Source organism: Phyllostomus discolor, chromosome 8, assembly GCF_004126475.2.
Source record: "Phyllostomus discolor isolate MPI-MPIP mPhyDis1 chromosome 8, mPhyDis1.pri.v3, whole genome shotgun sequence".
Classification (NCBI taxonomy): domain Eukaryota; kingdom Metazoa; phylum Chordata; class Mammalia; order Chiroptera; family Phyllostomidae; genus Phyllostomus; species Phyllostomus discolor.
In genome coordinates this window covers 109630191-109654118 of record NC_040910.2, presented here as the reverse complement: position 1 = coordinate 109654118, position 23928 = coordinate 109630191, and the positions used below count along the sequence as shown (strand labels likewise).

The window sequence follows — 23928 nt, the reverse complement described above, 5'->3', positions numbered from 1 at the left end:
GGTGCCTCCGGAAGCGTATTCTTCTCATGGCAAAAGGGGTCCTGTTGTGCCAGCGCATTCCAAGCATCCCTGTGTGTCCCATCCAGCAAAATCTCATTAGATAAAGCAAGTCCCAGCGCCAGACTCCAGATCAGGAGGTGGGAAAGTATGCCCCGCCCCCTGCAACCCCAGGGCCCCGGCAGGGGTGTGGCTGCCTCGCAGGCTCTCACAAGCGGACGGTCACTCAGCCAACCCTCTGCCCGTGTAGAAGCTCCTGGGCAGCATCCCTGGTAGAAAGCGTCAGCCTCTCGTGCCTGGGATCCTTCCAGGGACGGGGAGCTTACTACCTCCACAAGGCCGCTTGTCTATTGGGAGGTTGCTCTGACCCCACGAAACTACCCACTCCCTTTTCGTTCCAAGTCTGCCTCCCCCGCAAATTCCATTCATTGATCTTAGTCCAACCAGTAGTTAAGGAAAACTTACTCTATGTCCACTGGGGACTGGGGATACCCAGATGAGAGTCATCTGAGGCAGGGGTCGGGGGCAGGTACTCACCAGGGGTCTCTGCTCCTTCACTTCGGGGTGCCGGGAGCTGAGCCCGAGGGAGCCCTTTCCCATCCCAGCTGGGCCAGCTGTTGAGATAGCGTCAGCTCGGGAATTAATTATAGCACTTGCTTCTCGTTCTGTGTATCAGCCCCTCCGAGCAGCGGCCTCATCCATCTCCCCTGATTCTGCCTTCCTGTCTGACTGTATGTGGTGTGCGTGTGCGTGTGTGCATGTGTGTCCAGGAGGGGAGCAGGGGGCAAGGCCAGGTGCCACCCCACAGTACCACTCCCCCTGGAGTGTCTCCCCATCGCCCATGGCATGACGGGCAACTTTTAAAGGCATAGGAGCATGCAAAAGCCTGTGAAAATTCGTGACTACAAAAGCTACTCAGGACCCCCTGTAGGGCCCGGGACCCTTCTATAGAGTTGTGGGGCTCCAAGGAACACAGCCCGAAAACTCTGCGACAAAGTCCACGGACCCCTTTTTGCCTGGCATTCCAAGCCCTTTGCCCCCTGGTGCCACCCCGCCTGTCCAGTCTCAGCACCCCGTTACACGCACCCAGTCCAAAGTGCCTGTAGCCCTGGCCCACTCGCCACCCTGTTTTCTCCACCCAGAAGCACCCTGAGCCCCCCTGGGTCCCACCACACTGTCGGTGGTTGAATTTCCACCTCCTCTTCAAGACCCAGCGACTCGACTCACTGCTCCTCCTTGGAGCGTTCCTCCCGCCGGCACCTGGCCCTTCTCGGAACACCCGCCCCTCCGACGCCTCCTCGCGGCACTGCCTACCTGTTAGCGCCGGTTATTTATGTGCCTGTCCGGCCTCCTCCTGGTTAGCCGGCAAACTCCCTCAGGGCGGAAGCTATCTCCTTTATCTCTGTCTCCCTGGCAGTCCCGGCAGGCTCTTGAGCAGGGAAGGGGCTGAATAAACATTTATTTGCCGAAAATCTTTATCAAGTGGCCGTGACAAGCGGCAGCACTGTGCCAGGCCCTCGGGCCGCCTGGGAGAGGGCCCCGTCCCTGCCCTCAGCAGGCCTCCGCCAGGGAGAAGGCAAACCTCCAACCCCTCACATCTGCAGTACAGACCCCCAAAAGTGCAAAATGACGGGTGTGAGCAGTTCCGACGCCAGCGCCTCGCCTGGCCAAGGGGTGGTAGTCAAGGAGGGCTTCATAAAGGAGGCAACCCCTGGGAGAAGTCAAAGGACGAGCAACGCTGGTCAGGTGCCTGTGCGGGGAACAGCACAGCAGGCAGGTGGAACAGCATGTGCAAAGGCAGAGCAGGGAGATAGCGTGGCTGGAGCTGCCCAGACTCAGGCGTGGGGGTTGGGGAGGGGAGGTGACTGGAGAGCAGGCGGAGCAGGTAACTCAGAGCGCTGTGGGAGGCCGGAAGGCAGGAAGGCAAGCTTCCCACAGTCCTCCTGGGCCACACACACACTAAGGCAGTGCGGTGCCTGGGGCAGGAGGCAGCCACGACACCCTTGGGCAGCGTGTTCCTCCTCTCTGAACCTCAGTCTTGCCACCTGTACAGTGGGTGCTTTGGAGCAGAGAGTCTTGAAGACCCCGTCCAGCACTGAGTTAGAAATGCCGGTGGGGCACCGGCTGGGCCACTATCAATCAATCCGTGGATCAGTATGGGGCCAAGGGAAACCAGGGCAGGGCAGAGCAGGTGGGGACGCCTGTGGGGCAGTGGGGGGGGGGGCGAGGCCGGCGTGGGGGGGCCTGTGAGCCTGGCTCTGCGAGAAGCACCCCGCGTGGGTAGGTTTTGTTGGCCTCGTTTCGTAGACAAGGAAGTTGTGGCTCGGAGACTCAAGTGAGTCGAACCCAAGCTGGGATTTGATCCTCCGAGTCTCTCCCCCCCGCTGGCAGGCTGCACTCATCTCCCATCCCCCACCCCTGCCTGGAGAGCCGGCGGGGCCTCACGCACAGGTTGCAGTTCTCTGTCCCAGGCCCTGTCACCCCCCTGTGGGGCGGAGACGGGACGCGTGGTCAGGCTCCTACCACGGGTGACCGACTGTGCCCGTTTGCGCCCAGGACCGAGGGACTTTCAGCATTAAACCCGCAGCGGTCCCGAGTGGCTCACCGATGCCCTAGCCCCCGAGTGCGCTCCACTCCGGATGCACACACGCCTTCCTTCCTGGGGGCCAGCTCAGGAGGGGGCCTCCCTCCCCAAGCACCCACTCCTCAAGGCGTCCTGCGGCCTGGCCTCAGAGAGGCTGCCGGAGACTCTGGTGAGCACGCTGGAGAGCTGGTAACTGTCAGGGAAACTTCGCCAAAGCTGGAAGCACGGCCGGAGGCCAGTCGTGGCCCCACTCTGCCTGACCCTTGGAACGCACGCTGCTCCTTGTTTAGTGGGTCGTTGCACTCTCTGCTCCCCAGCAGGAAACTGCCCTGAACTGGGCCGCCGCCGGCCCTGTGACCCAGCTCTGCAGATCCCGGCCCCCATCCCAGCCAGCAGGGGTCTGAGCTCCAGACCCCGCTCTGCCACTGACCCTCCAGGACCTCACACCAGTGCCTCCCCGTCCACAGGCCTCCGTGGGAACGGGGCTCGGAAGAAGGCCCACCTGTCAGGAGCACTGTGGAAACATCAGAGGCGGCTCACCTAAGAGCCCTGTGGGCTGGCGAGAAGTCCCGCCCGCCTCTGGCCCAGGTCTAGGGGCGGAGTTCCCTGGACCAGCACACCTGGTGCAGGACTCCCGGCTCCAGCGCCCCGGGCCAGGAAACCAGCAGGGCCAGCGGGCTGCACCCCAGCTGCACGGCCCCGGGCAAGCCTCTTGGCGTCTGCTCCGGTTCCCATCTTGCAAACACAGGTGTTGCTGCTGGGGTCACTGCAGGTGCCGTGACACACGTAGCCCAGCACTTGCGCTCCGCAGGTGGCCTCTCGGTGTGAGCTGGCCCCTGCGGGCCCGCCCTGCACCCCTGGGACCCTGAGGTGCACGGCAGCCTGGACCCTGGGCTGCGGCAGAATGGGCGGGAGGGGTCCCGTGGTTCCCTCGCCCTCCCCGGGCCCTGCCCTCTGAAGAAGACCCAGCTCCAAGTCCGCCACCACCCACGGCGCTCCAGCACATGCTCCAGCATGCACGCACACACACACACACACAGGCACGCTCTCACACACACTTTCTTTTTTCATTGTTTGCAGCTAATTGTTTATTAGGAGATGCAGGCGGCTGTGCCAGTGGGAAGGCTCAGCTTGCAGTGCTATAATTAGGATAATGCACATTAGTCATTTAGTGTGACTCCAGGAGCAGCCCCCGCCCCCGCGCTCCCCGCCCCCACCACCGCTGCTCCGGCAGCTCCCTCAGAGCCCAGGCGGGGCTGCGGGGGGTTTGCACTGGGTCCCCGGGCCTGGGGCGCGGGCCCCCGGCCTCCCTCCCACCCTGACTCCCCACCCCTGCCCCTCTGCTCACCTGCTTCACCATACTCTTCCATCCCACTGGCCGCCCTACCACAACGGGGATTTCCTTCCTTCTCTCTCCCTTTCTCTCCCTCTGCAAGCCCTCCCCCGCAGCCGGAACCGAGGTCTGGTTAGGTAGGTCAGCAGAGCGGGGAGAGTCCGGGCTTCCAGGCCCTGGGGGTGGAGAGAGAACCACCCACAGTTCCGTGTGTGGGTGACCTGGTTCCTCCCTCAGGCCTGCTGCCCTGCGGGGAGCCCTCCTGGCCGCCCCCGCCCTTCCCGGTCCTGGGGGCCCAGCACTGGTTTGCAGAGGACCGGACTGGCAAAAGCAGGCCTTGTCTTCAAATGGCCCTACCCAGGAGCACCTCGGTGTGGCCCCATCCCTCGATTCACTTACCGTCTCCCCGAAATCCAAGAAACTAGGCCCCACAGGAAGCTAGTGTGCTTTGGAGGTCAAGGTGGGGGCTCCCATGGGGCGGGCCGGAGCCCGGAGCCCTCTGCCGCCCCGGGCCTGAGTTGGGACAAGGGGCTATTCCCACAGCCACTGGCAGACTGCGGACTTGGTGACATAGGAACCCCCACCCTCTTCCTCCGTCCCTGCGCCCGCCCCCCCCCAACCCTTCCCATTGGAAAAGGCACCCGAAGTCAGGCCCGGTACAGCCGGGCGGCCCGTGGGATGGGGCGGGGCCAGGGGGTTGGGGCAGGGGCAGCGGTGAGGGTGAGGCAGCCCCCTTTCCCGTCTTCAGAAATAAATACGAGAGCTGTTCCCAGGGATGAAGGATGCCTGGCCGACAACGCAAGCCCTCCTTGTCTTCCTAAGCCTGTTTGAGCGTCTGGTCCCGGTCCTGAGATCACAGATGCAGACAGACAGACAGACACCTGCTCAGAACTCTCAAGCGCAGGCTCGCCACTCAGCGCCACGCCCCAACACGCCCGGCCACGCCGCAAGGGGGCGGGGCTTCTCTCCCGGACTTCTACTCTGCTCCTCCCACCGTGGCCTCCCCTGTCTCCCCAAACCTCTGTGCCCCAGGCTCCTACAGCCCAGCGGCACCTCCAGCCCAGAGACGCCATCCTGGGTTGTACATCTTGAGTCCCTTGTCCCCAAACGGTCTCCACCGCTTCCCCCTGGGCTTCCCCTTCTCACCCCCCAGCTCTGTCATGGTCCGAGAGGCCCTGCACCCCCGGGCCATGCACGCCTAGCTCACAGGTTCCCAAGAGGGCAGAAGCTGCAGGGGAAGGGCCGACCCTGGCCCAGCCAGCCTCTCGGGTCAGGGAACCCCTCCTCCATCGCCCCTCGGGACCGCTTCCCTCTGGTGGCCAGGCTGCAGGGCTCACAGGAAGGTGCTCCTGGGACTAGCAAGGAGCCAGAAGCAAGAACCTTGGTTCCCAAGGGTCTCCAGTCCGCCCTGCTGCGGGCCGAGCAAGGCTTTCCTCCCTGGGGCTGGGGGTGCCCGGGAACAGGCCGAGCTGGCCAGTTCCAGCTTGCAGGGGCTGTCCTAGCAGCAGCTTTTTGGGGTCCCGTGGCCGCCTGAACTTCGGGTATCCTGGGCCTCCTCTGCACTCTGGGGAGGCCTTCCTAGCCCCCGGGTTAGCGGGGCTGGGCTCCTGCCACTCCACATGACCCCTCCCCTCCTCTACGCCTCCCCGAGGTTGCTCTGAGTTCCCCCCTTTTCCTCAAAGACGAGAGCTTGCCGCTCAGCATTGGGCAGCTGGTGGAGAGAGGGTTTTAGGCTGGGGGGTGGGGGCACTGGAGTGGCCGGGCAAGGGTAGAGGTCCCAGGGCAGGGTCAGGCAGGGGCACCTGCAAGGGGAAGACTGGCACAGACTGCATGTGTGTGTGTGTGTGTGAGCACGTGTGAGCGCGTGTGAGCAGACACAGCCTCCCAGGGCCGTTCAAGGGCTCGGCGCCGGATGCCAGGGGTGAAGGAAGCTGCAGGGCCCCTGCCCGTGTGGCAGGCAAACCAACCACCAGAGAACTCGGGGTGGGGTTCATTCACACAGGGGCGGGGGGGGCGCCAGTCACTGGGTCTCAGAGGACCTCTGGGCCCTGTGATGATAACACTTTCACGTACTTAATGAGGATAGTAACACCTGAACAGCAGCTCTTGTGTGAAGAGGGTTCACTGTGTGCCAGGCCTGGCGGAAGCGCTTGGCAGGTGATCTCACAGCAGTGGAGTGACGCCCACAGTGACCCCGTGACGCAGGGACCACTGTCACCCCACTTTCCAGTTAGGACACCGAGGTTTCGGGGTGCTCAGTCACTTGCCTGAGATTTTATAGCCAATCAACGGTGGAGCCGGTCTGATGGGAGCCTTCCTGACCCTCAGTGTCTCCATCTATAAAAGGTGGGGGAGCGGCCCGGACCCCCGTTCAGCTGAGAGATGGGGGTCCCCAAGCACATGGCAGGGCACGGCCCGGCCAATCCCCAGCGCTGCTGGCAGTGAGCAGGCAGGAGGTCTGCTGAGTGGCGGGTGACTTAGGGCAAAATGCGGGAGGGGTGCCCTTTCTGCCGGCCCCTCCCCCCCCAGCTTACTCTTTCCAACACTGGGTTCCAGCCAGGAGTGGGGGATCCGGTGGGCGACCGTCCGGGGAAGCGGCCTCTCCAGGGTTTACGACCTCCGGGGTTATGGCTGCTGGAAGCTTCCGTTGCCCGCTGTTCCCCAGCCCCGTGGTTACGACAATGCTAAGAGCTACGTTCTCTTACGCTCGTTTGACAGGCGTGGAAACTGAGGCACGAACAGGTTACGTCACCTGCCTCGGGTTACACACCTGGGGAGCCTCAGGGCCGGCGGGCGTCTGAGCGGGAGTCTCTGCGGCTCCCAGACCTCACGGGTTCTTCCTTCCGTCCTTTTCTTCTCTTTAATTTATTCTCCTGCGTGCGCGTGTGTTCTTGTAATTCTTCAAACAGCTTCGAACCGTTTCCTTCATTTTTAATGACATTTATTGTTTTCCTTTTAATTTTATAAGCAGCGCGTGTTCGCTGCAGACAACGGGAAAATACATAAAGGCGTAAAGTGAGAAATAACGGTCTCACGCACAACCCTCGCCCCTCCGAGGTGACCGCCATTAGCGCGGCGATGTGTCTCCTCCCAGCGTCCCCGTAGTGTTACACAAAACCCGTAGCAGGGTGGCCAGCTTTGCATGCTGCTTTGTTTATTTCAAAGTGTTTGTGAATATTTTGCCGTTCTGAGTAATTGTTTTTTTTAAAAAAAAAAACAAAAACAAAACAAAAACCTTGATCTGGAATAGCTGTACAATCCATTCTTAGCCATGTGTTTTACGTGACCGTACCCTGCTTGGGGACATGGAAGTTGTGGCTCCTGTTTGACTAATAAGCACAAGCATCGTGGTGAATGCCTTTCTCCATAAATCTCAGGGCCGATTTCTGTTTATTAGATCCCCCGGGGGGAGTTAGTGGGGCAAGAAGCACGAACAGTTTCAAGGCCTTGAAAACCTATTTTGCAATTGTTTTCTAGAGTGATCGCCCCGTTTACTCTACCGCCGTAGGACCCGTGAACCCCACCCCCATTTCCTAAAACTCTTGCTCGCACTGTGTATTACTAACTTAAAAAACCAAAACCAAAAGCCTTTCGGAAGCCGTGTTTTCCCACGGCGATGCCCTGCTATGCGGTCACTGGTACGCTGGTTGATCTGCCCCTTGTTGCCAGTGGGAAGAAGACAGGGCCCCAGACAGCAGATGGGTCACCCTTGTCCTGGGTCAGGTTCATGGACGAGCCGAGAAGAAGCAGGACTGCAAGGCAGGCACCGGGCCTCTAGCCGGAGCCTCTTCTTGCAGCTGCGGTGGAAAGTTTCCTCCCCAGCACGTCTCCTGGGCCTGCAGCTTCCCCCCCAGTTCACGCCCCTCCTTCCGGACTGGGCCTCTGGGTTGGGAGGGGTCACGTCGCACCGGCCGGCCCTGGCTGTGCACTACGAGGCTGCCAGGACCCTCACCACCTGCTCCAGCCACGGCTCTCGCCCCCTCGCACTTGGTCATTCACCATCGGCATCGCCCAGCCACGGCACGTGAGTCTCCGCCCCTGGTGTTTTCCAAACTTCCGTGGCGATCACCGGGCCTGGGACTCGCGATAAACATGCGGATAACCAGGCCTCTCCTCTGCGAATCCCGACCGTGTCGGCCGGAATCTGGCCCCACGACCCATTGGCATTGCCGTCTTGATGGACTCTGGCATCCAGGCCAGCTCAGGAGTGAGGGCCCAAGGACCCCCGAGCCCTGACATCCGGTGTGGTGCTCACACACACGCGCGCATGCACACGCACACACGCACCCTCGCTCACACACGTACACAGCTCAGCCCCTCGGGCCCTGCTGGCATGCCCCGCTGGGCCCCTCAGCCTCCAATTCATCAAAGCTAATGACGGTCCTTTTTTTTTTTTTTTCTGATTTGCAAGCGATTAGTTTTAATTTGGGGACAATTAGAGGTAGGAGCAGGAGGCAGCTGATCTTGATGAGAAGCAGGGAGAGGGCCGGAGGGGCCCCACCTCTAGCCCGCCGGACCCTGGCCTGCATGCAGGTTAATTTATACAGTCATTGGTTGGGGGGGGGGGGGGGCGGTCACTGGCCTCTGTGCTCGGGGAGAAGGTTCAAAGGTTGTCCAGGGGCAGCCAGAGGCTGTGCTCTGCTCCTGGATTCTGAGGGTCAGCCTGAGATGAGAGGGGAGGGCCTCTGTCCCACCACTGGCCCCCCATGAGAGGGTAGAATCAGCATTTGCAAAGCAGCTGCTGTGGGCCGCACCTTGTACTATGCAGAGCAAAGCTGGTCTAGACCCAGCGTCTGCCCGTGTGCTGGCCCAGCCAGAAAGGCCAAAGCATGAACAGCTACATGCCTCCTGGTGTAGGAGGTGCCTGGAGAGGCCTCTGCACAGGCCAAGGGGCTCCCAGGCCGGCATCTGGCCCCCAGGGGACACTCACAGAGGTAACTGATGAGACAGCTCATTGATAATTGGAATCTCACACTCATAGCAGGATCAAGCTCTGGTCAGTCAGAGCCAGAGCCAGACAGAGCGAAGCAGCAGCCGTGAACCACCCAGCTGGGGGCAGGAGAGGTATCAGGGAAGGCTTCAGGGAGGAGGTGATGTCTGGGCAGGACCTGGAATGATGAAGGGACCCCCCCCCCCCAACAAACCAGCAGGTGCAGATCGGGGTGAGAGGGGCCAACACGGTCGCATTTCTGCCAGGAGGAGGAAGCCCTCTGGCCACTCTGTGGAGGACAGCATGCCAGGGAGGCGGGGGGGAGCTGGGGAAAGGGGAGACTCGGACAGGGTTACAAAGTCACAGCAACAGGAGCAAAGCCAGAACCAGCGCAGGGGCCTGGGGGTGGTGGAGGACGGGGGCCGCCGTGGACGTACCAGCCACCGAGAGGTGGGCTTGCTCGAATTCGGCAGGATCCTGCAAGGATCGGCGGGGGGGAGGGCTGAGAGGAGGGGGCAGTCAGACCCGAGGCCCACCCTTGGGCTGGGGAGGCTGAGGATTGCCTTCCCTGCACAGAGAGCATGTGGGAGGAGCAGGGAGCAGGGAGAAGACATGGGACCCGGGGACCCTGCCCCATCGGCGGCGGCTGCACCGGGCAAGGGCTTGGGTTGGAGGGTCAAGGGGTTCCAGGCTCATCCTGCTGCGGCCCCTTCCGGGGTAAGTTACTTAAGCGTCCTGCAGCTTTATCGGTAAGATGTAAAAAATAGGTTCTCCAAAAAAAGATGTTATTGATAAAAAAAACCTGGTTCAATCAGTGGAGACTGCAATCACATTGGCTCAAAGGACCGATCGGAGGATCAGACAAGCTAATGGTGGTCGAGGCTCCGAGAGGAGCTCACGCGAGGGTCTGCGCTCCCTCGGCCCCTCGCTCCGCCGGCAGCCCTCTGCACACGACTTCCGTGCGTCCTCACAATGGCACCCCGAGGCCACAGAAGTCTTACACTCACTGTGCAGATGAGGACGCAGGGGGAGAAAACCTCTTGAAAGCTTCACGACGCTTTGTGCCGGCATTAACTTCCCCCTGCGTGGCGGATGGAGAGATGCAGCAGCAGCAGTGAGGGGATGGACACACCTGCACAGGTGGAGCCAGGCTCGGAGCCCCAGCGGCCTGGCCCTGGGACCTGGAGCCGGGCTGGGCACTGCCCAGGGTGGGGCGCATGGCCCTGTGGGAAGGTGGCAGGCTGGGGTGTCCTGGGGTCCCAGTGCAGCCTCTCCTGACCACTGTGGGGTCTCTTCATTCTGTCTGTCCCCAGCCTCCGGCCGCTCCCACCCAGCCAGCCCCAGTCCACCGGGGCCGCAGGCCAGCCCGGTGCTGCCGATCAGCTACCGGCTGTCGCACACACGGCTGGCCTTCTTCCTGCGGGAGGCTCGGCCCGCACCGCCTGCGGCCGCCAACAGCTCGCTGCAGCGCTCCGAGCCCTTCGTGGTGTTCCAGACCAAGGAGCTGCCGGTCCTCAACGTCTCCCTGGGGCCCTTCAGCACCAGCCAGGTGGTGGCCCGGGAGCTCCTGCAGCCGTCCAGCACCCTGGACATCCCCGAGCGCCTGACGGTCAACTGGAAGGTGCGAGCCTTCATCGTCCGCGCCCGGGTGCCCGCCTCCCAGCCGCTGGCCCAGGTGCTGTTCTACGTAGCCGGCCGGGACTGGGACGACTTCGGCGTCACCGAGCGGCTGCCCTGTGTCCGCCTGCATGCCTTCCGAGACGCCCGGGAGGTCAAGAGCTCCTGCCGCCTCAGCGGGGGCCTGGCCACCTGTCTTGTGCGGGCCGAGCTGCCCCTGGCCTGGTTCGGGCCCCCGGCCCCGGCGGCTCCGCCCACCGCCCGGCGCAAGTCTCCGGACGGGCTGGAGCCCGAGCTGGCAGGGGAGAGCCAGCAGGCGGAGCTCTACTACACTCTCCACGCCCCAGACGCGTCCGGGGGCTGCGGGGCCTCCCGGCGCGGAGCCGGGGCCGGAGCGGGGGCCCGGGCGGAGAGCCCTACCCAGCACCCCCTGCTGCGCATAGGCAGCATCATCCTGTTCCGCCCACCGCCCAGGAGGCCCCTGCAGGAGCACAGGCTGGACAGCAACCTGATGATCCGCCTGCCGGACCGGCCCCTCAAGCCGGGGGAGGTGCTCAGCATCCTCCTCTACCTGGCCCCCAACTCCTCCTCTCCGGCCGGCCCCAGCGTGGAGCATTTCACACTCAGGTAGGCGGCTGTGGCCGGGGTCTGCCTTCCCCGCCCAAGGCCACGTGCACATCTGACCCTTGGCGGGGGTTCCCCTCGCCTGCCCGCCCAGCGCCCCAACCCCAGCGCCCCCCTTTACCGCTTGACCGGCCTCAGGCAGGCACCTCGAGTATCTGAGCCTCAGTGCTGTCTTCTGACGGCCACAGACATCTCCGCCCGGCCATCTTCGTGTGTGTCCCAGGAATGACACCTGGTAAAGGAGAAACGCCCGTCTTCACACACACGCATGTCCCAAAGGGTCAAACCGGGGCTGGCAGGGCCCTTTGGCATTGGCTGGTTCAGCCCTCCCATCCTACAGATGAGGAGACCGAGACCAGAGAGGAGAAATGGAGTCGGGAGAGCAGCTCCCTGCGGCGGGCCAGAAGATGAACAGGCGTGTGTGTGTGTGTGTGTGTGTGTGTGTGTGTGTTTGGGGACAGTGCCAGATCCTAGGGTCATTAGAAGAACTTTCAGGAGTCCCAGCTCTTTCTAATACCCCGAGAAGGATGCGGTTCACAAATCCAGAGATGCCTTAAATTGGATCGCATCCCCACCAAATATAACGATGTGGCGCAGCGGGAATCCACGGTTGAGCCATGGGTGGGTGACTCATAGGAAGACCCTGCCCAAACGCCCCTCCCAGCCCAAGCATGCTGCGGTAGGACCTGGAGCCTTACTGGGAGCCTCCACCTTCTTTAAGTGTCGCCCCCTCTCCTGAGCATACGACCTGAAAGTTCAAATATTCCCCGACAGGATCATATCTGATTCCGTGACCAACACCTGACTACGAAGGAGCTGAGTCAGTCATCAGAGATCTTGGGCTGCATTAATAGAGATAGAACATGTAGAATGAGGGAGGTGATAACCAACCCTGCTGTAGTCAGTGTTACCTAGAGCACCGCTGGGGCGTTATATTTAGTATGGGACAGCACACCCTATATGTCCAGCGTCCAGGGGAGGGTGACCAGAATATGAGTGACTTGAAATCATGGCAACAAGCAGCGAGCAGTCGGAGGAACTGGAGATGTCAGGCCTGGAGAAAACAGGACTCAGAGAAGCCTGCTCACCTCCCCGGTGGCTTTCGGAAGAGCTGTTGCAGCCCCGAGGGAGGAGGCTGCTCTCTCTTGCACTGGCAGACCCCATGGTAGCTGTGTTCCAGCTAAACATGGGGGAGAGGTTCGAACCCGTAGGGGCTTCGGAGAGGGGAATGGGACCCGTGCAGGCGCAATGAGCCCCTTGTCACGGAGGTGTGCAGGCAGAGGTCACAGCTTGGCAGAGGCACGGTGGACGTGACCGCAGCTCCCGCCGAGGGCCAGAGGTCATAGCCCCGTGACACCAGGCTCCCCGGGTTCGTCCCCAGCTCTGAGCCAAGGCGCAGGGCAGCTTCCTCCCCTGCTCCCCCTACAACCAGCTCCAGCCTCGGGGTTGTGACCGGAGGGTCAGCCATGGGGTCCTGGGCTGACCTCTTTCCCCTCTTCTTCCTCCCTCTTTGTCCCAGGGTGAAGGCCAAGAAGGGCGTGACCCTTCTAGGCACCAAGTCACGGAGTGGCCAGTGGCACGTGACCTCGGAGCTGCTGACCGGGGCGAAGCACTCAACAGCCACCGTGGATGTGGCCTGGGCCCAGGGCACACCCCTGCCCCCGTGGTGAGCTGGGGTGACAGCTCTGCCCTCCTTGTGGCGGGACGGGCACCCGGAGGAGTGGGGTGCCCCTGGGGAGGAGGCCAGGCCTGAGGAAGAAGGGCTGGAGCTTAGTCTGTGGGGAGCCTGAGTCCACGGGGGCCACCTCGGGTGGCGGAGGAGATGCAGAGGGCGGGCTGCCGAGGGGGGCTGGGCTCCCCACGGGGATCTCGGAGCTCCTGAGCTGCTGCCAGCAGCCCTTCCCAGCCCTGCCTCCTTCCCCACCCGCAGGGACGGCCAGGGGCCCCTGGAGATCCTGCAGCTGGACTTCGAGATGGAGAACTTCACCAGCCAGTCGGTCAAGCGCAGGATCATGTGGCACATCGACTACCGGGGCCACGGCGCGCTGCCGGAGCTGGAGCGGGCGGTCACCGAGCTGACGGTCATCCAGCGGGACGTGCAGGCCATCCTGCCCCTGGCCATGGTGAGCAGGGCGGGCGGCCGGGCCGGCACGTGCACCGACCTGGCTCTCGCAGGCACACGTGTGACGGGACTGTGCACGGCTGAGTGTGGGTGTGGATGAACGCACACACGCGTGTGAGCCAGTGCCCGAGTACGTGACGCCGCCTGAACCTGGACGCACCCCGTAAAGCTGTGCGGGAGCACAGGGGGCAGGTGGTGCTCTGGGCCTGGGGCTGGAGGAGCATAGCAGATGCAGAGCGGGGCGGAGGGGGGAGAAGTCACCCACGGAGGGACGACTCAGGGGAGGTCTCCTGGAGGAGAGTCGTCATGCAGTTGAGGGTCACGTGGGCGGAGGGCTCCTACACTCAGAGAAGATGAGGAGGGTGCGCCAGGCAGGGGATCACGCAGACCAGGCTGCGGTAGTGGGAATGTGAGTAGCTCATCCGAGGGGGCAGTGGATGTAGGAAGGGTGCACTGGGGTGGGAAGGCTGGGACGGGCAATCTGGTGCCCGCTCAGCAGCACCGTGCACGGCCAGGGGAACGTGGGGCCAGCCCGGGGACCTCTCGAACGGCCGGGCAAATGTGTTGGACTTTCCTCTGCGGGTCCTGGGAAGCACAGGTGATGGTGAGAAAAGGTGGCAGGAGACTGGGGAAGGGCTGCTTTCTGGAAGCAGGGCGAGGTCAACCGTGAAGGCTACTGCCGAAGCCCCAGGTTGCTGAGCACCTGAGAAGGTGCATGAGGCTGGGCGGATGCACCTCTCGGCACACGTGTGCGGGGGTCCCCAGGGAAGGGTGGGCCTCTGAGGAGCGGGGGCCTGGGCTGGGGGGTCCTGGGAGGGCAGAGATCTGCAAGCCCCCCTGGCTCCACAGGGCCCCATCCTTCTCTCCCTGCCACAGGACACTGAGATCATCAACACGGCCATCCTCACTGGCCGGACGGTGGCCATCCCCGTCAAGGTCATTGCCATCGAAGTGACGGGCCTCGTCCTAGATGTGTCCGCCCTGGTGGAATGCGAGTCTGACAATGAGGACATCATCAAGGTGAGCTTCCTGGAGGAAGGGGGGCCCTGGGAGGAAGGCCTCAGACCTTTGAGAGGGGAGCCCCACGCCGGAGGGGAAGTCACACCCCATGTGTGTCCCCTTGGGAGGCAAGAAAGCTAGAAATTGGGGGCCAGAGTGGGGAAGAGCTGGGGGCACCCCTCATTCAGCCTGAGTGGGGTGAGGCAATACCCTGGGCACGGCCCTGCCAGTCCTGGAGGGCTGCCTGTAGGAGTGTGGAAGGGATAGTTTGGCAGGCCACTGGGAGAAGGCGGCACCGGCCACTTGAACTCCGTCCAATCTGGCAAGCCATCATGGAGCCCCTACTGGGCGGCAGACCCTCCACAAGGCAATGTGGGGCATGGGCTGGGCCCCTCAGAAGCAAGCCCCGAACCTTATGGCTGGTTCCACATGGAGGAGCTCCAGCACAGAAAGGAAGCTTCCAGAAGCACGTGAGCTAGGCCAGGAGTGAAGGTCGTATAAGAAAGGACCTTCTCTGGGCCCTCAGGTTCTCCACGACCCAGAAAACAGGGCACTGATCTGAGTCAACTGGCCCAGTTGCCACCTCCCCAGGAAGGCCTCCAGATTTGCCCCTTCCCCTGGCTTTGGACAGTGGCAGAGGCAGGAGAGCGGGCAGTAATGCGGGAGGGTGTCCAGCCCAGGGACCTGGGGGTGGGTGAGCTGTTTGCCGTGCCAGCCTCCAGCAGGGGTCCAAATCAAACAATTAGACACCAGAATCTGTTCCCTGTTCCCGTCGACCCTTCAGCTTGAAGGAGAGGGGAGCAGTTAGCTCCAGCTCACTGGGGCTGACCCGGAGTGCACGCTGCCCTGGGTCCCCCAAGGTCTGGGGAGCCTGCAGCTCACCCCGGCTGTCTGCCCACCCAGGAAGAAGGCCCTCCAAGTGAGCCAGAGCAGATGGCTCCGTCCCACACCCTCGTTACCCCCGGGAGTGGAAGCCTTGCCCGGGCCCACGGGGCCCTCCACTGCTGGCAGGCTGGCGCGGGAAGAACTGGGCCCGCTCCCAAGAGCCCGGCACCTTTCTCTGACATGCAGACCGCCCCCCGCGCCGGCCCCAGAGAGACCAGAACAAAGCCGTGATGGCTTAGATACCAAAGGGAATCAGCAAAGACTCTAAATGGAATTCGTTTCCACTCTCAATGAAATGCACTCCAGTTCTCTACGGAGTTTGCCAAGATCCTAGGCAGAACGTGCCAGGCTTCGGATGAAACGCTCTGCCTTCCAAAGAGGGAAGCGAGCATCCTGGCAGGGCCGCTGATCCGCCGCCACCCACCCTCCCGAGACGGTCAGGAGAGCAGGCCGGAGCCGGGACAGCCCAGGGGCTCATCTCCACACGGGAGCCCCCGCCCCGGCACCCTCCTCCCCGCACCCCCACCCCCACCAGAGCCCTCAGCGTGTCCTCAGCCCACAGGCTGCCTCCAAACGCCAGGGTGTGCACCCACGGGCGTGCGCCAGCAGGAGCACCTAAACGCACTGTCCACGGCGTTCACTCCAGGTGTGCACGCGGGCACATTTGACACGTACACCCATCTGCGTCTGCCGTGAAGGGCCGGCGGCGGCGCCTCTGTGAGTGGGCACAGGCGTCCACCCAGATGTGTTCAGTGGGCATATGCCCATCTGGGGAAGCTCTAAGATGCAACTCGGTACCCAGGCGGGCACGCATTTGCAAAAGCTGCAGCCATTGGTGGCAATGCTCCACCTGTCCGCCCTTGGGGTTCTCCGGTCCTGATTTTCCCCCTCCCCTGCCCTCACTTCTCTCCCTGGCTAGAGCAGCCCCATCGCCTGAAATTAACTGATGCCCATTTCCCTGGGGCTGGGGGCCAGACCAGAGGGGCTGGGAGGAGCCATGGGCCTGCCCATCACCCCCACCTGCCTGACCTCCTCCTCTAAGCTAGCTGAGCACCGGTGTCCTACTCAGGGCAGGCTGCCCTTCGGTCAGTGGAGGACTCCACCTGCCAGATGCCTGTGCCAGAGCCCAGGTGGCCACGTGGAGCAGGGCAGCCTGTCCTGAGGACCCTCAGCCTGAGGGTTCCCCGAGGAGTGGTCTGGCACACCGGAAGCAGCCCCTTGTAAAAACATTTGCATGCAGGCTCCTTGCCAGGGACACCACCTCCCACCGTAGCCCCTCACAGGTGATCTCGGGAAAACCAAAGAGAGGCAGGGGCACCAGAAGCTGACACCTTCCGGGGGAATTATATTAGGCGCCTTCTCCCATATGGCCCCGCCCCTTCAGTGACTGGCACTTCCTCTGCCCAACAGCCTTCCAGCCCTGCCTGTCAGCCTGCAGTCCCTTGCACCGTCCCACAGGATGCCCTGTAGGACGAGACATGCCAACACCCTCTCCCCTGCACCCCAGGTCTCCAGCAGCTGTGACTACGTGTTTGTGAGCGGAAAGGAGTCTCGCGGGTCCATGAATGCCAGGGTCACCTTCCGCTACGATGTCCTCAGTGCCCCCCTGGAAATGACGGTCTGGGTCCCCAAGCTGCCTCTGCACATCGAGCTCTCGGACGCCCGCCTCAGCCAAGTGAAGGGCTGGAGGGTACCTATCCTCCCTGACCGGAGGTACAGCCCCTCCACACACACACACGGCAGACTGCACGTGGGACACGCGCGGGTGACACGGCCCCGGCACGCAGTCTGGTCCGCATGTGTGTATAAGTGCCTAGAGGTCCACGGTCTGAGGTTGGTTATGCAATCAACAAACTGTTAGTGGGTGGCTACTGTATGCCAGGCACTGTCGGGTATGTGAGATATGGGATGTGTGTGTGGCCAGTGCCTTACTCCCCCCCGCTCTGGGTCCACCAGGGAAGCCATCATGTATGTGCCACAGAGCATGGTGGATGCAGGAAGCAGGGGACTGAGTGGCATGAAGGAAGGAACCCCCTCTTCCTCTGGGAAGTCAAGGCAGACTTCCTGGAAGAGGTGGCTCTTGAGCTAAGTCTTCAAGGATAAATGGAAAGGAGCTGTCTGAAGACAGACGTGCCCCAGCCCGGGAACACCCGGGCACACCCAGGCACACGGGTGAGCACATCAGCCAGGCACACAGCGACCCTCACGAGGCCCCCTCTCTGGGGGGCGGGCTCACACACCTGAGTGCCCAACTCTGGGGACATGTACCTCTGAACTTAGCACACCCACTCACCCCCTCATTGCTCCGAGTGACAAAAAGCCCCGGGGAAGAGAAACAGGGGCGGGGCTGCGGGGAGACGCAGGCAGCCAAGTGAGAGCTGGACGCAGTTCAGTTCTGCAGAGACTCGGAAACGCACGGCGGTGCGGACCACAGCCTCTCCAACGTCCCTGTGCACACGACTCGCCTGCGGATGCCGTCCAAACGCACGTTCTGTGGTTTGAACCAGCTCCTGGGTGATGCTGCTGCTGCTTTGAGTGGTGAATGCTGAAGCCAGACAGCTGGGTTGGAAAACCCACCTCTGCTCTTCGCTAGCCGGGCCGCAGTGCCTCAGTTTCCTCTTCTGTAAAGTCGCCACGTTGACACCTCACGGGGTTGTCGTGAGGGTTACCTGAGTTAGCACAGGAAAAAGAACCCTCTGTGTGAATGCATATGCTGGCGGCTGATTCTTTCGACACCAGCAAAGCGGCAGCCACACTCTCCACTCCGAGCCAGGTTGCAGCATTTCGGGCAACCTGGATAGGCCGAGGAGTCTGCCAATCATCAGGTCCTCGTTCCCTTTTGCTCACCGGTTCTTCCCCCAGTTTCTTCCCCTCCTTTTTGCGTTTAACTATAAGCAGCAAGAGAAACCCAGGCTGCCCCTTCGACACTTCGCTTGGCATTCTCAGCTGAATGTCCAGGTTGGTCACTTACACGTTGTTTGCCACCCAGCGTGGGGCCCCGCCCAGCCCAGCCTGCTGGCGCTCTGTCACAGGCATCACCGTGGCTCCGGCTTAGAGCTGAGAGCAGGGCCAGGCACGTGCTTCGTGCTGAACAGCGGCAGCACTTGTTAGGGTCTGATGCCAGCTTTTCTCAGGAGCGGGTGGAGCCAAGCAGAGGCGGAGAGGGACCCGGGAGGGTCAGGGAGGCGCCTTTCTAGGCGGGAGGACGCCTGGAACTCCCAGCTCCACGTTTGTCAGGAACAGGAGTGAGCCCCGGAAAAGGCTAGCCGTAGGCACAGCCTCCACTCATGGGGGCGCTGGAGAAGGGTCGGCAGGGCCAGGGGGAGGGAGGGGCTCAGCAAGGTCCTCGCCAGGGTGAGGCGCCCTGACCCCGTGCCCCCACCCCAGGTCAGCCCGGGAGAGCGAGGACGAGGAGGAGGAGGAGGAGGAGCGGCGGCAGAGCCCCAGCCGGGGCTGCGCCCTGCAGTACCAGCACGCCACGCTGCAGGTGTTCACGCAGTTCCACACGACGTCGTCCGAGGGCACCGACCAGGTGGTCACCATGCTGGGCCCGGACTGGCTGGTGGAGGTCACCGACCTGGTCAGCGACTTCATGCGGGTGGGTGACCCCCGAGTGGCACGCATGGTGGACAGCAGCACGCTGGCCGGCCTGGAGCCGGGCACCACCCCCTTCAAGGTAGGCACGAGGGCAGCGCCGGGAGCCGTGGTTACCGGTGGGCACACGTCCTCAGGACAGGATTTCCAGGGCCTCCGCCCCTGGGGGCGGCCCCAGCTGACCCCCCAAACGCACCGTCTTCTCCACCTGCCCCTCTGCCTGAAGTTCCACCACCAGAGGTCAAGGTCCTTTAGCTTCAGCTGGGTGAGAGGTCTCCCTCCAAGCCTTGTTGGCGCTATCAGCCGTGCCTCACTGCGTGGGCCCCGAGAGCGGGTGTGGGTGAGGAGGGAGGAGCAGGTGTGGGTGAGGAGGGAGAGCGGGGGGGAGGCTCAGGCAGCCTAGAGGCCAGAAAGGGAGTTCAGGATCCAGGAATTCAACCCCGACCTTCCCCCTTGGCAACTGCTGCCTGAGTGGAAATCCCCGCCCTAGGAGACGGCGAACAGTGTGACCCGTGGGCTGGAGTCTGCTTGCGGAACACTTGTTTATAAAAACAACCGATGCTCCGTTTTAAAATTGGGAAGTTCCTCCTCGGTTTTTGGAAAATGGGATTTCTAATTTTACAAAATATGACTCTGGCAACACTGGGCCTCCCTTCCCACCTGGTGATAAGCTACCCAAGTCAGTACTGGTATTGCCTTTACATGAGCGTGAGTTCCCCCATTTGCCACAGTCCCCACTGCTCCCTTTTGCCTGCCTGACGTTGAGGTTGGCATTATCACTGGCCATTTATCACTGTGCAGGCCTGTCGTTTTCCTTAAAATCCACCCAGCTCTCTCATCTGTGCTTCCGAGAGCCCCTGACCCTTGCTTAGCCCATGGACCTTGGTTCCCTGGTGCAGACCTGAGGCAGAGCCCCCCAGCCTGCCCTGCCCTGCCCCCTGGCTTCTCCTGCAGCAGCCCTGGGACCCCTCCCTAACTGCTGATCCCGGGGCTGCCGCTGTCCCGGCCTTCACCCAGCCCTGCCCCTCTCTGCCTCAGGTGGTGTCCCCACTGACGGAGTCTGTGCTCGGGGAGACGCTGCTGACGGTGACAGAGGAGAAGGTCAGCATCACGCAGCTGCAGGCCCAGGTGGTGGCCAGCCTGGCCCTCTCCCTACGGCCCAGCCCCGGGAGCAGCCACACCATCCTGGCCACCACGGCCGCCCAGCAGACCCTCAGCTTCCTCAAGCAGGTAACCAGGTGCCCAGCCTGCCAGCCTGGGGGCTTGGAACGTGGAAGGCACTCACAGGCCCTGACTCGCCTCTGTGCCATGAGTCCCCGCATTAGGGCTCCAGAGGATGGAAGCTCTGTCTACCTTCCGTGCCCGCCACCTGCCCCACCCCACCCCCTGCCACCTGCATGGGGAGTCTGGCCAAGGTCTCCCTTCCTGCGCCTGCCAATCCTGGGAGGTCTCCCCTCCCAGATTCTCCCAGGGCCCATCCCCTATGCCTCTGCCCCCAGGAACAACCCTCAGCCATTCCTGGAGGCCCAGCTACAGCCTCCTCCCCACAGGCGTGCCAGGGCACTGGCTACAGGCCAAGGTGGGGAGGTGACGGGCGCGAGTGCAGGGGTGAGAGGTGGGTGTCGAGCACCAGGACAGGAGCCCTGAGCCAGAAGTCCTCGGCCCCCAACTGGCCCCTGGCCCCAAAGTGCACCCCCAGGCCCATCCCCAGCTCTCTCTGGGCCCTGCGTCCTCACCTGCGGGGGCTGCAATTTAACAAGCAGAGGAGACGACTGGGGTTGGGCACGTATGCTCAGCCTCCAGGTGTCTGATGGGGAGGATCCCCAGGTCAGGCATAGAGATGTGGAGTGACTTCTGCAGCAAAAGGGACTTGAGTTAGACCCAAGGCAGAACTTACCCTTAGCTCAGCCAGGGGAGAAGGGTGGAGTGGGCACAGAAAGTCTCCAGGTGGTAGGAGGCCCTAACACCCCCTGTGCCCTCTGCACCACCTCCGGGGCAGGAGTCCCACGTGATCACCCCCGAGCACCTGCCACCTGCCAGGCACAGTCCCAGCCCTGGGGATGCCGCGGGAGCCAGACCCCTGGGTCCCTGCCCTCACAGAACTCAGCATCCAACAGGAGAGCCAGCCAGGACCAGCTCTCTGACTCCTCTCCCTCCTCCTCCTCCTCCAGGAAGCCCTCCTGAGCCTCTGGCTCTCCTACAGTGACGGCACCACCGCCCCACTCTCCCTCTACAGCCCCCGGGACTACGGGCTGCTGGTGAGCAGCCTGGACGAGCGGGTGGCTACAGTGACCCAGGACCGGACCTTCCCGCTGGTGGTGGCGGAGGCCGAGGGGGCGGGGGAGCTGCTCCGAGCCGAGCTCAGCATCGCCGAGAGCTGCCAGAAAACCAAGCGCAAGAGCATTCTCGCTACGACCCCCGTGGGCCTGCGCGTGCACTTTGGGCGGGAGGAGGAGGACCCCACCTACGACTACCCTGGCCCCAGCCAGCCGGGGCCCGGTGGGGGTGAGGACGAGGCCCGGGGAGCAGGCCCGCCAGGCACCAGGGTGTCCCCCGCGGAGGCCCCGGGGCTGGTCACCGCCAGCCCAGCTGCTCCGCCCACAGACGACTTCCTGCCACTGCCCACGGTCTTCCAGCAGATGCCGCGGGGGCTGACGGACCTGGAGATCGGCATGTACGCGCTGCTGGGCGTCTTCTGCCTCGCCATCCTCGTCTTCCTCATCAACTGCATCGTCTTCGTGCTGCGCTACCGGCACAAGCGCATCCCGCCCGAGGGCCAGACCAGCATGGACCACTCGCACCACTGGGTGTTCCTGGGCAACGGGCAGCCGCTGCGGGTGCAGGGGGAGCTGTCGCCGCCCACGGGCAACCCGCTGGAGACCGTGCCCGCCTGCTGCCACGGCGACCACCACAGCAGCGGCAGCTCGCAGACCAGCGTCCAGAGCCAGGTCCATGGGCGCGGCGACGGCTCCTCCGGTGGCTCCTCCCGGGACCAGGCCGAGGACCCCGCCAGCTCACCCACCTCCAAGCGCAAGCGGGTCAAGTTCACCACCTTCACCACGCTGCCCACGGAGGAGCTGGCCTACGATTCGGTGCCCGCTGGCGAAGAGGACGAGGATGAAGAGGACCTGGGGTGGAGCTGCCCGGATGTGGCGGGCACCCCGCGGCCCGCCGCGCCCCCGAACCTGCACAATTACATGCGCAGAAACAAAGAGACGGCATAGAGGCTCCGTGGCCCCACGGGGTGGGGGCCATGGGGGCCACAGCCGGGACCCCTGCTCTCGCTGCGGCGGGCGGCTGACGTGGATGCTGCTGGCCTTGCCCCTGCAGCTCTGGGCTTCGCAGGGCCGCCACCTCCCTCCGCTGGTCCCTCCCGCTGCCTCCTGCTGACACCCTCATCCGCCGCCGCCGCCACCGCAGGAGGAGGGTGCCTTCCCGGGAGCCGGCCAGGAGGAGGCCATCCCGGCCCTCCTTCCACACTCTCCAAACCTCCTCCCGCCCTAGACGAACCTGCCCCGAGAGTGAGGCTCGGAGGCCAAGCTAGGGCCCAGGTGGGCCCGCCCTGTGCGCCGCCGCGGCCTCCCGTGCCCCCTGTGTTCCCTCCGTGCTGGGGGCTCCGTGGGGTCTTGTGTCACAAACTGCACAAAGACTTTTCTCAACCACTATTCAGGGATTTCCGTCCTGCAAGGCGGGGAGGCCACGGCTGCCTGCCCTGCCAAGGATCTTGCTGTGGACAAAACGTTTGCAAGGTGGGGGGACACTTGTAGCATCTTTTGCCTTTCTGGGACCCCCGAGACCCTCCCTGGGACCTGGGAGCTGACCGCAGAGGGACCTGTGGCCACGCCAGGCACCTTTCTCAGAGCCCAGGGCTCCCTCCTCTGGCCCCAAGGGCTATAGAAGGGGCCTGAGGTGGGAGGAGTCTGTGGGCCACCCCTCACTGGGCCACCCCTCACCGAGCCACCGCCCAACGCACCATACTCTGGGCGGGCCCAGTGAGGCCTGCATGCCCCCCGCCCACCCCACAGCAAGGCCAGCACCGCGCCTTAGCCCCTCCAGCCCTGCTGGCCACTCTTGCCTTCTCTGCAGGGGTGGCCCTCGGCCCCCCAGGCGGTGGGATCCAGTAGGAAGGGGAGAGAGGGCACCAGGGCATGCTGTGAAGGACCTCGGGGTGGGCAAGGCAAGGGGGGCTGGGGGTCTCCCTACCCCGCCCCACAGCCACCGTTCTCTCGGGTTCCGCCCACCACTGTGTCCAGTTTTTCTTAAATAAATGCAGGTGACCAGAGTGGAGGCGGGGGCAGCAGCTCCCGGAGAACAGATGGTATACATGGTGGCTGGTTCTGTGTCTCTTCTTTATATGCACGCATGCACACTCACTGCCTCACACACGTGTACACACATGCACCCTGCAGGCACACGAAATGACACGAAGCCCACACAACCGAGCCCAGCTGCGGCCCTGCTCTTCCTCCTCCGATGCCCAGGTGCCTCAGGCCCCCGGTGCCACGGGGTGCCCACGTCAGAGGGTGAAGGGTTTGCTGACCCCGAAACCTGCCCTTACAAAGAGGTGCCTCTTCTAGGGGCCTGCTGGGACTGGCTCCGGATGGAGGGGCGGCCTCGGGGCCTCCAGGCACATGCCTTGGGGTGAGAGGGAACAGAAAAATAAGAAGAGAAGTGAGAGGGGACAGGGCGCAGGCCTGGGCTCACTTACTGCCTTCGGCCCCCCTCTCAGAGGCCTCCTTCCCCCACGGACTGAGGCGGAAAGGCCCGTGGTCTGCACGGCAGGGGCCAGGCAGGAGAGAGCAAAGGTGGCTGGGTGTGCCCCTCCCCCACAGCGGGCCGGGGACTACCCCGGGATGCCACTCCGGGGCAGAAGCCACAGCCCCGGGGGGTACAGGAGCACCTTACCTGACTGCGGAGGCTGGCCAAGGCTGGCCTGGCAGCCCCTTCCCTGCCCCCCGGGACGGGTGGCCAGAGCAGCCGTCTTGGAGTGGGGAGAGGAGAAGGCACAGCGAGCGGTGTCTGCTGCAGAGCGGACCACAGGCAGGACAGGCCGCCCCGGCACCTGCCCCAATGTGCCATTGCCACTTCAGGAGGGCACCTGCCTTCCCCATCATCTGCTCGTCACCAGGGGCGGCCCTGGGGGCCTGGTGAGCATTAAGTGCTGCCAGGCATATTGTCTGCACGGTGCCCAGCAACAGCGGACGAAGCCCCTGGTACAGGCGACACATGGAGTTTGCTACGTC

General features: G+C 63.3%; 1 protein-coding gene across 1 annotated transcript; it reads left to right on the top strand.

Moving 5' to 3' along the window:
- The first annotated feature begins 8091 nt into the window (after positions 1-8091).
- On the top strand, positions 8092-23019 carry TMEM132E (transmembrane protein 132E). The gene is made up of 9 exons (XM_028521463.2): positions 8092-8156; positions 10108-11088; positions 12605-12751; positions 13016-13208; positions 14084-14227; positions 16599-16804; positions 18479-18767; positions 19724-19915; positions 20857-23019. Exons 1-9 carry the CDS (start codon positions 8092-8094, stop codon positions 21907-21909), a joined length of 3270 nt encoding a protein of 1089 aa, XP_028377264.1. The 3' UTR covers positions 21910-23019.
- Positions 23020-23928: the final 909 nt, after the last annotated feature.